This window comes from Triticum aestivum, chromosome 4D, assembly GCF_018294505.1.
Source record: "Triticum aestivum cultivar Chinese Spring chromosome 4D, IWGSC CS RefSeq v2.1, whole genome shotgun sequence".
NCBI lineage: Eukaryota > Viridiplantae > Streptophyta > Magnoliopsida > Poales > Poaceae > Triticum > Triticum aestivum.
Window position 1 is genome coordinate 49,000,100 of NC_057805.1, and position 13,924 is coordinate 49,014,023.

The following is a 13,924-nucleotide window of genomic DNA, read 5'->3' on the forward strand; positions in this document are numbered from 1 at the left end:
CCCCCTAAGTCGGACACAATGTCCCAACATGGTCAGCAGTGGGGGTCATACCTCAGGACAAATATTTCATCATGTGCTACACGACATTGACCCCCTTCCTGCAGCTGCAAAGTAATCGTGCATGACGCATTCCTCCAGATTTGGTACAGGTTACCACCGTAGAACACCAGGTTCTTGACACTAGTGAAAGTTGAGATTGTGTTGTATGGCGGGGCGAAACTGGTGGTCGTTACGATAGGTTGCTTCCCATAGATGACAACAATGCCTTAATGGTGGCCGGCGCACTTAAATCCGGTCTTGTCCCATGCATCTGGATGATTTTCCTATTATGCACTGCAGGATATGCTGATGTGTCGACCTCGAGGATGATAGGTTCCGGGTGGTGGCGCTGCGGTAGGAAGAGCACGTGAACGTCTCCAAACCGAGTGAGGAAGTAGACCCTACCATTTTCGTGGTAGAGGAGGTCGATGAGCTGGTCTCTAACAGTGAGGCGGATGGGGTCGAGGACGGACCACCTCCTGGCCCCTGTGGTGATGTAGGCAACCCTATCAATGTCACAGATCACAGTGGCCACAAAGTCGTCAGTGGCAGGGTTGGGAGCAAAGACGATCTTGGAGACAAGGCGACTGTCATAGACAAGCAGGGGTAGGAGGATCTCAACGGCCGTGATGGGGTGGAAGAGGTTGAGCAGGCTACGGATGCCGTCGATGCAAATGGAGAGGGCGAGCCATCCGCTACAGCAGCCGAGACAGGTCCTGGCCAACGGGATGGTGGTGAGCTTGAAGGAGCGGCGCGCGGCGGGGCAGAGCTTGCCCGAAGGGATGGCTTTGAGCTCGAAGGAGCGACACGTGAGGATTGAGGCTGCGGTGGTACAACGCTTAATGGCAGCGGTGGTGCAGCGCTTGGCGGGTCGTCGCCGTGGTCGATGAGCAGGGATGGCGATGGCGGCACAAGTGTGCGACGCCATGTCGTGCAGGCGCCCCGCGCACTCGTGTACCACTTGAGGTCATCAAGGCCGCCAGCGATGCGGCAGACAAGCTCCGGTGGCAGGTCCATCCAGGCCAGGCATGGTGGGGCTAGGATTTCGGCGAGGTCAGAAAATTTCTAAATAAATAACGAGGGGCTTTCGCTCATGCAAACAAAGAAAGAAAGAGAGAAGTTGTGTGCCCTGGCTTACGATGGACATCTTTTAAAGCGTCCGACTGACCAGAGAAACGTGCATGCAGAAAACTGCTTCCAGAAATTGCGGTAATAGCTCTATTTTCTGCTATTTTTGGTAAGTCATGATTTGCTTCCATCATATCAATATTAATTTAATTAATGGTTCCATAAATTACATAAAATACTTAAAAAAATTCCTTGGTAAGTCATGATTGCTTCGTGTTTTTTCATTGTTTTTGGTAAATCGTGATTGCTTGCAATAGACATATACTCCCAAAGTCCCAAATTAGTTGACTCAGATTTGTCTAAATACAGATGTATCTAGACAAGTTTTAGTGTTTGGTACATCTGTATGTGAATAAATATAAGTCAACTAATTTGGGATGGAGGTTGTACAAAAGATTAATGCTTTCCAAAGATTACAGATTTGCTTCAAACAAACAACTAAAATATTTTTTCCTTGTAGCACTAGGCTGGCATGGACACTTTAATTTTCGCCAACGCTCAGCGTGGGACCACAAACGCGCTCGATCGTCACCGTGTGGGCCGTCCGTTGCAAGTCATGTGGGTTGTTTCAAGCTTTGCCCCAGCTCCCCAACTCTATTCCCGTAGGTCCCTCAAAAAACTAAGGTGGAAAAAACATTGTTGAAAGTAACGCGGGTTGTCGCTGAAATAACAAACCTCACATCTAGCAGCAGCGTGCCATCTGCTCCTCTCCCAACACATCAAGGTCCACATGACTCGTCCCTTGCATCTAGCGGCTGGTCACAACACATAGAGACATTGATCCCAGCACATCAAGGTGCCAATCCCAGCACGCGAACCATGGTAGTAGCTGATGTCGGCTAGGACTATGTCGGTATTTCCCCAAAGAGGAAGGGATGATGCAGTATAGCGACGGTAGGTATTTCCCTCAGTGATGAAACCAAGGTTATCGAACCAGTAGGAGGACCAAGCAACACAACGTAAACAGCCCCTGCACACAAATAACAAATCCTCACAACCCGACGTGTTAAAGGGGTTGTCAATCCCTTTCGGGTAACGGCGCCTGAAATTGGTGCGTGGATGGGAGAAAGTTGTAATAGATTAAATAAATAGATCACAAATAAAATAAAGTGCAGCAAAGTATTTTTGTATTTTTGATTTAATAGATCTGAAAATAAATGCAAAGGAAAAGTAGATCAAAAAGGAAAATATATGAGAAAGAGACCCGGGGGCCGTAGGTTTCACTAGTGGCTTCTCTCGAGAAAAATATCAAACGGTGGGTAAACAAATTACTGTTGGGCAATTGGTAGAACTTCAAATAATCATGATGATATCCAGGCAATGATCATTATATAGGCATCACGTCCAAGATTAGTAGACCGACTCCTGCCTGCATCTACTACTATTACTCCACACATCGACCGCTATCAAGCATGCATCTAGTGTATTAAGTTCATGAAAAAACGGAGTAATGCAATAAGAACGATGACATGATGTAGACAAGATCTATCTATGTAGAGATAGACCCCATCATTTTATCCTTAGTAGCAACGATACATACATGTCGGATCCCCTTCTGTCACTGGGATCAAGCACCGTAAGATCGAACCCACTACAAAGCACCTCTTCCCATTGCAAGATAAATAGATCAAGTTGGCGAAACAAAACCCAAATATCGGAGAATAAATACGAGGCTATAAGCAATCACGCATAAAAGAGATCAAATAAACTCAAACACTTTCATGGATATAAAAAGATATAACTGATCATAAACTCAAAGTTCATCGGATCCCAGCAAACACACAACAAAAAGAGTTACATCATATGGATCTCCAAGAGACCATTGTATTGAGAATTCAGCGAGAGAGAGGAAGCCATCTAGCTACTAACTACAGACCCGAAGGTCTACAAAGAACTACTCACGCATCATCGGAGAGGCACCAATGGAGGTGGTGAACCCCATCCGAGATGGTGTCTAGATTGGATCTGGTGGTTCTAGACTCTGCGGCGGCTGGATCAATATTTCGTCGTCTCCCCTAGGGTTTTGGGAATATTGGGGTATTTATAGAGCAAAGAGGCGGTCCGGGGGGCACCCGAGGTGGGCACAACCCACCAGGGCGCGCCTGGGCCTCCTGGCATGCCCTGGTGGATCCTTGGTGCTCCCCCCCAGGCGCAGCCAGGGCCCATTAGGTGTCTTCTGGTCAAAAAAATCTCCATGAAGTTTTGTTGCATTTGGACTCCGTCTGGTATTGATTTCCTGCGATGTAAAAAACATGCAGAAAACATCAACTGGCACTTGGCACTATGTCAATAGGTTAGTACCAAAAAATGATATAAAATGATTATAAAACATCCAAAATTAATAATATAACAACATGGAAAAATCATGAATTATAGATACGTTGGAGACGTATCAACATCCCCAATCTTAACTCCTACTCGTCCTCCAGTATGTAAGTGATAAAAACAGATTTTTTGATGTGGAATGCTGCCTAACATGTCAGCTCATATTCTTTTCTTTATAGCATGGATATTTGGACTTTTATGTGATTCAAAGCAATAGTCTAGTTTTGACATGATAATTTAAATACTCAAGCATATTAACAAGCAACCATGTCTTTCAAAATATCAATGCTAAAATAAGTTATCCCTAGCCCATCATGCTCAACCATTGATCCATTCATGAAACACACTCGCATATTAACTACACCCAATACTCAAGTACAATCATATTGTCTCCTAGTTGGTGCTTTTATAAGAGAAGATGGAGACTCAAATTCAAAAATAAAAATTGCATAAAGTAAAAAAGAAAGGCCCTTCGCAGAGGGAAGTAGGGATTTGTAGAGGTGCCAGAGCTCAAAGCGAAAAATTTAGAGATAAACACATTTTGGGAGGTGTATCCTTCCCACCAACGAAAACGACTTAGAGTTCCCAACACTTTCCATGCTAGATATATCATAGGCGGTTCCCAAACAGAAAATAAAGTTTATTCCTTTTTCAACCATACTTTCAGTTTCCATGGCTAGCCGTATCAACGGTTGCCCTCCATACCAACACTTTCGAAGGAATTTATTATTTGACAACATAAAGTAAATTCATTTTTCATTTCGGGACTGGGCATCCCTAATACCTCTGCCTTACTCTCGTGCAATGACAAGTGAATAAACACTCATTGAGAGAATAACACATCTAGCATGGAAAATATTAGCCACCCCTCACCGCTCCGCGAGCGAAATGAACACACAAAAGAGAAGTTTATTTTGAAAATTAGAGATGGCACATACAAATTTGCTTAGAACGGCAAAAGAATACCGCATATAGGTAGATATAGTGGACTCATGTGGCAAAACCGGTTTAAAGGTTTTTGGATGCACAAGTAGAGATCATACTTAGTGCAAAATGAAGGCTAGCAAAAGATTGAGAAGCGACCAACCAAGAAATGAATAATCTCATAAGAAATCATTAAGCATAATTAACACCGAATAATGCACCACAAGTAGGATATAATTTAATTGCATAATTATTGACTTTCGTGCTTGCATCGGGAATCATAAACCTTAACACCAATATTCTTACTAAAGAATAATTACTCATCAACATAACTCATATATCACATCATCATATCTCAAAACTATTACTAAGAATCAAGTTTATTTTATCCAATGATCTTCATGAAAAAATTTATTATATCCTTCTTGGATATATATCACTTTGGAACTAATTTTCATATGTTGCTTTTCGTAAGCTCAAACAAATATAAGTGGAGATCATGAGCATAATTTTTTTATTTCTCTCAAATTAATTTAAGTGAAGCAAGAGAGAATACAAATATAAGTGAAGCAAGAGAGCATTTCTTCAAAAAATACTAAAGCACACCGTGCTCAAAAAGATATAAGTGAAGCACTAGAGCAAGTCCATGGCTCATAAAAATTTAAGTGAAGCATAGAGAGAAATTCTAACAAGTCATGACATAATTTTGGCTCTCTTAAATAGGTGTGTCCAGCAAGGAATCAAGACTTAAAACACAAAATAAAACAAGCAAAGACTCATATCATACAAGACGCTCCAACCAAAACACATAGTATGTGACGAATAAAAATATAGCTTCGAGTAAAATACCGATGGTCGTTAGAACAAAGAGGGGATGCCACTCGGGGGCATCCCCAAGCTTAGTTGTTTGCTCATTTTTGGGTAATATCTTGGGATGCTGGGGCATCCCCAAGCTTAGGCTCTTCTTACCCCTTATTCCTTCATCCATCGTAATATAACCCAAAACTTGAAAACTTCAATCACACAAAACTCAACAAAACCTTCGTGAGATCCGTTAGTGTAAGAAAAATAAATCACTACTATAAGTAATGTATCAAACCAATTCATATTTTATTTTTGCATTATATATACTGTATTCCAACTTTTCTATGGCAAAAACTCATCAAAGAAAACCATAGAGCCATCAAAATAAGCACACAACACAAAGAAAACAGAATCTGTCAAAATAGAACAGTCTATAGCAATCTGATTTGTTCGAATACTTTTGGGACTACAAAAATTCTGAAACATTAGGACGACCTGGGTAATTTGTATATTAATCTACTGAAAAAAAATTGGAATTTTATCACACTCTAGTTAAAAATAAGAATTGTTTTCGTGAGCGCAAAAGTTTCTGTTTTTAGCAAGATCAAACAACTATCACCCAAGAAGATCTTAAAGGCTTTACTTGGCACAAACACTAAGTAAAACACAAAAAACACAATCATAGCAGTAGCATAATTATGCAAACACTCAAGAACAGAAAGCAAAAGGCAAAAATAAATTTTATTCATTGGGTTCCCTCCCAACAAGCGCTATAGTTTTACGCCCTTAGCTAGGCATAAGATTTTAACGATGCTCACATGAAAGATAATAATTGAAACATAAAGAGAGCATCATAAAACATGTGGAAAAAAACACACTTAAGTCTAACATACTTCCTATGCATAAATATTTTATAAGCAAACAAATTATCAAGACAAGCAAAAACTAGCATATGCAAGGAAGAAAAAGAAACAATAGCAATCTCAACATAACGAGAGGTAATTTAGTAACATGAAAATTTCTACGACCATATTTTCCTCTCTCATAATAATTACATGTAGGATAATAATAAAATTCAACAATATAACTATCACATAAAATATTCTCTTCATGATCCACATGCATGCAAAGTTGACACCCTTCCAAAATAGTGGGATTATCATTAAATAAAGTCATGACCTCTCCAAGCCCACTTTTATCAAAAATTTCATAAGATTGAACACTCTCCAAATAAGTGGGATTATTTTTAGCTAAAGTCGACACTCTCCCAAACCCACTTTCAATATTATAGCAAGCATATTCATCGTGAGGTTTAAATAAATTTTCAAGATCATAAGAATCATCACCCCAATCATGATCATTCCAACAAGTAGTGGACATAGCAAAATTAGCATCCCCAAGCTTGGGGTTTTGCATAGTATTAACACAATTGACATTAATAGAATTTATAATAAAATCATTGCAATCATGCTTTTCATTCAAGGAGCTATCATGAATCACTTTATAAATTTCTTTGTTTAACACTTCATCACAATTTTAAGATTCATAAATCTCAAGCAAAACTTCATAAAGATAATCTAGTGAACTCAATTCACTAGCAATGGGTTCATCATAATTGGATCTCTTGAAAAGATTAGTGGATGAGGACCATATCAATAGATTTTTAGCAAGCGAAGATGCAAGCAAAAAGAAGGCACATGGCAACACAAGCAAACATGCGATCTGACGAGAAAAAGGAAAACAAAAAAGGAGGCGAATAAAAATGCAATTTTTTGTGAAGTGGGGGAGAGGAAAACGGGAGGCAAATGGCAAACAATGTAAATTGCGAGGAGATGAGATTTTTTATTAGGAACCTGGTATATGTTGAAGATCCTCCCCGGCAACGGCGCCAGAAATTCCATTTGATGTCGGCTAGGACTACATCGGTATTTCCCCAAAGAGGAAGGGATGACGGAGTACAGCGACGGTAGGTATTACCCTCAGTGATAAAACCAAGGTTATCAAACTAGTAGGAGAACCAAGCAACACAACGTAAACAGCCCCTGCACACAAATAACAAATCCTCGCAACCCGACGTGTTAAAGGGGTTGTCAATCCCTTTCGGGTAACGGCACCAGAAATTGGTGCGTGGACAGGAGAAAGTTGTAGTAGATTGAATAAATAGATCGCAATGAAAATAAAGTGCTGCAAAGTATTTTTTTGTATTTTTGGTTTAATAGATCTGAAAATAAATGCAAAGGAAAAGTAGATCACAAAGGCAAATATATGAGAAAGAGACCCGGGGGCCGTAGGTTTCACTAGTGGCTTCTCTCGAGAAAAATAGCAAATGGTGGGTGAACAAATTACTGTTGGGCAATTGATAGAACTTCAAATAATCATGACGATATCCAGGCAATGATCATTATATAGGCATCACGTCCAAGATTAGTAGACCGACTCCTGCCTGCATCTACTACTATTACTCCACACATCGACCGCTATCCAGCATGCATCTAGTGTATTAAGTTCATGGAAAAACGGAGTAATGCAATAAGAACGATGACATGATGTAGACAAGATCTATCTATGTAGAGATGGACCCCATCGTTTTATCCTTAGTAACAATGATACATACGTGTCGGTTCCCCTTCTGTCACTGGGATCTAGCACCATAAGATCGAACCCACTACAAAGCACCTCTTCCCATTGCAAGATAAATAGATCAAGTTGGTCAAACAAAACCCAGATATCGGAGAAGAAATATGAGGCTATAAGCAATCACACATAAAAGAGATCAAAGAAACTCAAATACTTTCATGGATATAAAAAGATATAACTGATCATAAACTCAAAGTTCATCAGATCCCAACAAACACACCGCAAAAAGAGTTACATCATATGGATCTCCAAGAGACCATTGTATTGAGAATCCAGCGAGAGAGAGGAAGCCATCTAGCTACTAACTACGGACCTGAAGGTCTACAAAGAACTACTCACGCATCATCGGAGAGGCACCAATGGAGGTGGTGAACCCCATCCGAGATGGTGTCTAGATTGGATCTGGTGGTTCTGGACTCTACGGCGACTGGATGAATATTTTGTCGACTCCCCTAGGGTTTTGGGAATATTGGGGTATTTATGGAGCAAAGAGGCGGTCCGGGGGGCACCCGAGGTGGGCACAACCCACCAGGGAGCTCTTGGGCCTTCTGGCGCACCCTGGTGGGTTATGCTCTCCTCGGAGCACCCTAGGGGCAGCCAGGGCCCATTAGGTGTCTTCTGGTCCAAAAAAATTCTCTGTGAAGTTTCGTTGCATTTGAACTTCGTCTGGTATTTATTTCCTGCGATGTAAAAAACATGCAGAAAACAGCAACTGGCACTTGGCACTATGTCAATAGATTAGTACCAAAAAATGATATAAAATGACTATAAATGATTATAAAACATCCAAGATTAATAATATAACAGCATGGAACAATCAAAAATTATAGATACATTGGAGATGTATCAGTAGCATGCCAAGGTGTTGTTCCTAGCATGGGGTGACCATGGTCGCTTACCCCCCCCCCCATTTTATTGTATGGCTGTCGTCACCGTATCATCATAGCCACACAATAGTTCACTACCTTGAATAGTGGTCATGGCTAGTCACCGGAGGCAGCAGCGTGTGTTTCGACTTACAACTTTGATGCCACGAAAATGACCGGGGAGGTGGAGAATGAGGCTGACGACGAGCATGGAAGGGGAAATTGAAGCCATCGTGATCACCAACACTTTATTCATCATCAGGATCATTATCTCCATCAACATCTTCACCCACACCACCTCATCTTCAAACCCTAGATCATCCCTCTTGCTCAATCTTTGTATCAAAGCTTAGATTGGTACCTAGGAGTACTTATATGTGTTGATTACACCTTGTTGTTGATGCATAGGAGAATTATTTGTGAAAGATTGTTATCTTCAGATTCTTCTTCATATATTCATACCTACTAATCATGATCCATATGATGTCTTGTGAGTAGATCCCTTAGTTCTTGAAGACATGGTAGAAGTCTGGTTGCTAGTAGTAACGTGAAGTTGATTACCGTTTGTCGGTGGGTGTCCTCGGAAGCACGTGACACAAGGAGTAGAGGCAGCCCCTTTTGCTGGTTCGAGGATGGCGCGACGAAAAACCCGAGATATTTGCTTCAATATGCTACTAATGTCTAATGAATGCAAAGGATTCCAAATATCCGATCTTTATTTCATTTCCACAGAAAATGGGCTATTTATTGATGAAATTAAGTTAATATATGGAAAGAAGCAGAGAGGATATAGAGGAGATCAAGTGGAAGGTGAACCAGAGAAGATAGAGAAAACAACGATGTTCCATATGTTCGCACACGCTTGTATGCCCGCTCATATGGACTACCAAAGGCACCACCTGATCCACCTGAAGAGACTATATTAAAGGCCCCATGCTAGAAGAGCAGCAGAACATTGATGTCTACTACGCAACTTTATTCTTGTAGACTCATGTTGGGCCTCCAAGCGCAGAGTTTTGTAGGACAGTAGCAATTTTCTCTCAAGTGGATGACCTAAGGTTTATCAATCCGTGGGAGGTGTAGGATGAAGATGGTCTCACTCAAGCAACCCTGCAACCAAATAACAAAGGGTCTCTTGTGTCCCCAACACACCAAATACAATGGTAATTTGTATAGGTGCACTAGTTCGGCGAAGAGATGGTGATACAAGTGTAATGTGGATAATAAATATTGATTTTTGTAATAAGAACAATAAAAACAGCAAGGTAGCAATTGATAAATCGGAGCACAAATGGTATTGCAATGCTTGAAAATGAGTCCCAGGGTCTGTACTTTCGCTTGTGCGATCTCTCAACAATGCTAATCTAATTAGGTCATATAACCTTCCCTCAATGTGCGATGAAGAATCACTCCAAAGTTCTTATCTAGTAGAGAACATAAGAAGAAAATGTTTGTAGGGTACGAAACCACCTCAAAGCTATTCTTTCTGATCAATCTATCCTAGAGTTCGTACTAAAATAACACCAAGCTACTCTTTTCGATCAATCTAACCAAGAGTTCGTACTAAAATAACACCATATGATACACATCAACCAACTCTAATGTCACCTAGATACTCCAATGTCACCGCGAGTATCCGTGAGCTTATTATGCGATGTGCATCAAACAATTTCAGATTCATAATACTCAATCCAACACAAAGAATCTCAAAGAGTGCCCCAAGAGTTCTACCAGAGAAACAAAGACGAGAACGTGCATCAACCCCTATGCATAGATTACCCCAATGTCACCTCGGGAATCTGTGAGTTGAGTGCCAAAACACATATCAAGTGAATCAATATGATACCTCATTGTCACCACGGGTATCCATAGCAAGATATACATCAAGTGTTCTCAAATCCATAAAAGTATTCAATCCGATAAGAACGAAATCTCAAAGGGAAAACTCAGTTCACAACAAGATAGAGAGGAGAAAACACCATATGATCCAACTATATTAACAAAGCCCGCGATACATCAAGATCATGACATCTCAAGAACACGAGAGAGAGAGAGAGAGAGAGAGATTAAACAGATAGCTACTGGTACAAACCCTCAACCCTGAGGGTGGACTACTCCCTCCTCATCATGGTGGCTGCCGGGATGATGAAGATGGCCACCGGTGATGATTTCCCCCTCCGGCGGAGTGCCGGAACAGGGTCTAGATTGGTTTTTCGTGGCTACAGAGGCTTGCGGCGGCGGAACTTCTAATCTAGGGTTACCCGGAGGGTTTTTGGAATACTTGGGATTATATAGGGCGAAGAGGCGATGCGGGAGGCCACCGAGGTGGGCACAACCCACCTGGGTGCGCTTGGGCCCCCAGGCGCGCCCTGGTGGGTTGTGCTCCCCTCGGAGCTCCCCTCTGGTACTTCTTTGGCCCACCGGGTGTCTTCTTGTCCAGAAAAAATCTCCAAAAGTTTCGCTGCATTTGGACTCCGTTTGGTATTGATTTTCTGCGATGTAAAAATAAGCAAAAGAACAGCAACTGACATTGGGCACTATGTCAATAGGTTAGTCCCAAAATATGATATAAAGTTGCTATAAAATGATTGTAAAACATCCAAGAATGATAATATAACAGCATGAATACTGTAACACCCCAAAATTATTCAATTGGATTTTCAAATTTTAAAATGGTTTTATTTGGAGAGTTTTTGGTTTGGTTATTTTATCTAGAATATCAAAAGCATTTCCCATATTAGGGGGGTTTCTGTGGCATTTAAAAAAATATTCCAAGGATTTGGTCACTCCACTCTTGTCAAAATACTTTAAACTCTTCCCAATAATTTATTTTGTCACTCTAAATTCCTCTCCTAGCCTTCCTCACTTTCTAGGACAGTGTCCAACACCTCACTTCTCCACAAAAATATTCTTATCATATTTATTAAATTCCAAAGTTGGAATTTGCATTTTTCCTAGTTCCTCTGGTTTGCAAAGGAACCATATCCTTTTCAACTCTTGTCCACCCACAAAATTTATCCTAGCAACTAGGCAATACCCACAACTCATTTCACCAAAAAACATGGGGTTCCACAGTTCAAAATTTTCAAATCCCATGCAATTCAAATTCTGACCAGATTCACATTCCATGGGCAAAACCCTTACTCCAAAAATTCTGAAATTTTGCCACACACTCTCTTATGCATCAACACGTCGCCACAAAAATTCTCAGAAATTTCTAAAATGCCTAGAGCTCTCTGGCATTTCATCAAACACCTAGTGTGCATTGTTCATCGCTGTCAAAATGTTCAATATCTTCAGTAAAATCCAGAAACAGACAGAGGGGGGAGAGATCGACGCCGTGCACTGCACTCCACCGCATCCTCTCCTCGTCCACGCCTCTTCTCCTCATTAATGGGTCGCCGGGTCACCTCTCGTCGGGCGCTCAACGACGCCAGAACAGTGGCTGGCTGGTGCACCTGCCACCGCCCTCGGCAGCGGCGGCCGAGCGGATCAGCTCGCCGACCAGCGCCTTCACTCCCCTACTGCTCCCCTACCTACCTCCTCTCCACGCGGCGCTTCCTCTACGGCGTTGACCCACCGTCCGAGCCACCCCACGCCCATCTTTCAGTCGCCGGAGCCGCACGCCGCCGGCCATGGCCGAACGAATCGCATCATCGGGACTCGATGGTGGAGCTCGTGGACGTCGCACTAGCACTTCGAGAGAATCCCTCGACCTCATCCACTCCACGTCGACCGCACCCGCCTCCCAAACCTACCTCGCCGGCCAAAGTAACTCCGATGTGATCCACTCCGCCACTGACCTGCTCGGACCACCTATAAAAGGCCACCCCGAGCTCCATTCATCACCCACACCACTCCAACACCATCCCAATCGACCTCCCGCACACTGCCTCGACCTCGACAGGGTCATCTTCCCCACCTCCGACCACCCGATCCGCTGCGGCATCCGAGAGCCTCTCATCGCCGTTAGGCCATCTCCTCCACCCAAACTTCATCAGTAGCCCACTGATCCACCATGTCATTGATGTCTACTACGCAACCTTCTTCTTGTAGACGTTGTTGGGCCTCCAAGTGCAGAGGTTTGTAGGACAGTAGCAAATTTCCCTCAAGTCGATGACCTAAGGTTTATCAATCCGTGGGAGGCGTAGGATGAAGATGGTCTCTCTCAAGCAACCCTGCAACCAAATAACAAAGAGTCTCTTGTGTCCCCAACACACCCAATACAATGGTAAATTGTATAGGTGCACTAGTTTGGCGAAGAGATGGTGATACAAGTGCAATATGGATGGTATATATAGGTTTTTGTAATCTGAAAATATAAAAACAGCAAGGTAACTAATGATAAAAGTGAGCGTAAACGGTATTGCAATGCTAGGAAACAAGGCCTAGGGTTCATACTTTCACTAGTGCAAGTTCTCTCAACAATAATAACATAATTGGATCATATAATTATCCCTCAACATGCAACAAAGAGTCACTCCAAAGTCACTAATAGCGGAGAACAAACGAAGAGATTATGGTAGGGTACAAAACCACCTCAAAGTTATTCTTTCGGATCAATCTATTCAAGAGTCCGTACTAGAATAACACCTTAAGACACAAATCAACCGAAACCCTAATGTCACCTAGATACTCCAATGTCACCTCAAGTATCCGTGGGTATGATTATATGATATGCATCACACAATCTCAGATTCATCTATCCAACCAACACAAAGAACATCAAAGAGTGCCCCAAATTTTCTACCGGAGAGTCAAGACGAAAACGTGTGTCAACCCCTATGCATAGGTTCATGGGCGGAACCCGCAAGTTGATAACCAAAACATACATCAAGTGGATCAATAGAATACCCCATTGTCACCACGGGTATCCCACGCAAGACACACATCAAGTGTTCTCAAATCCTTAAAGACTCAATCCGATAAGATAACTTCAAAGGGAAAACTCAATCCATTACAAGAGAGTAGAGGGGGAGAAACATCATAAGATCCAACTATAATAGCAAAGCTCGCGATACATCAAGATCATGCCACCTCAAGAACACGAGAGAGAGAGAGAGAGATCAAACACATAGCTACTGGTACATACCCTCAGCCCCGAGGGTGAACTACTCCCTCCTCGTCATGGAGACCGCCGGGATGATGAAGATGGCCACCGGTGAGGGTTCCCCTCCTCCGGCAGGGTGTCGGAACAGGGT

General features: G+C 42.2%; 1 protein-coding gene across 1 annotated transcript; it reads right to left on the bottom strand.

The window, feature by feature from the left end:
* Positions 1-229: 229 nt before the first annotated feature.
* LOC123096650 (uncharacterized) lies at positions 230-1,056 on the bottom strand. Its single transcript, XM_044518410.1, has 2 exons — positions 913-1,056; positions 230-814 (listed from the first exon to the last, which is right to left on the bottom strand). Exons 1-2 carry the CDS (start codon positions 1,054-1,056, stop codon positions 230-232), a joined length of 729 nt encoding a protein of 242 aa, XP_044374345.1.
* Positions 1,057-13,924: the final 12,868 nt, after the last annotated feature.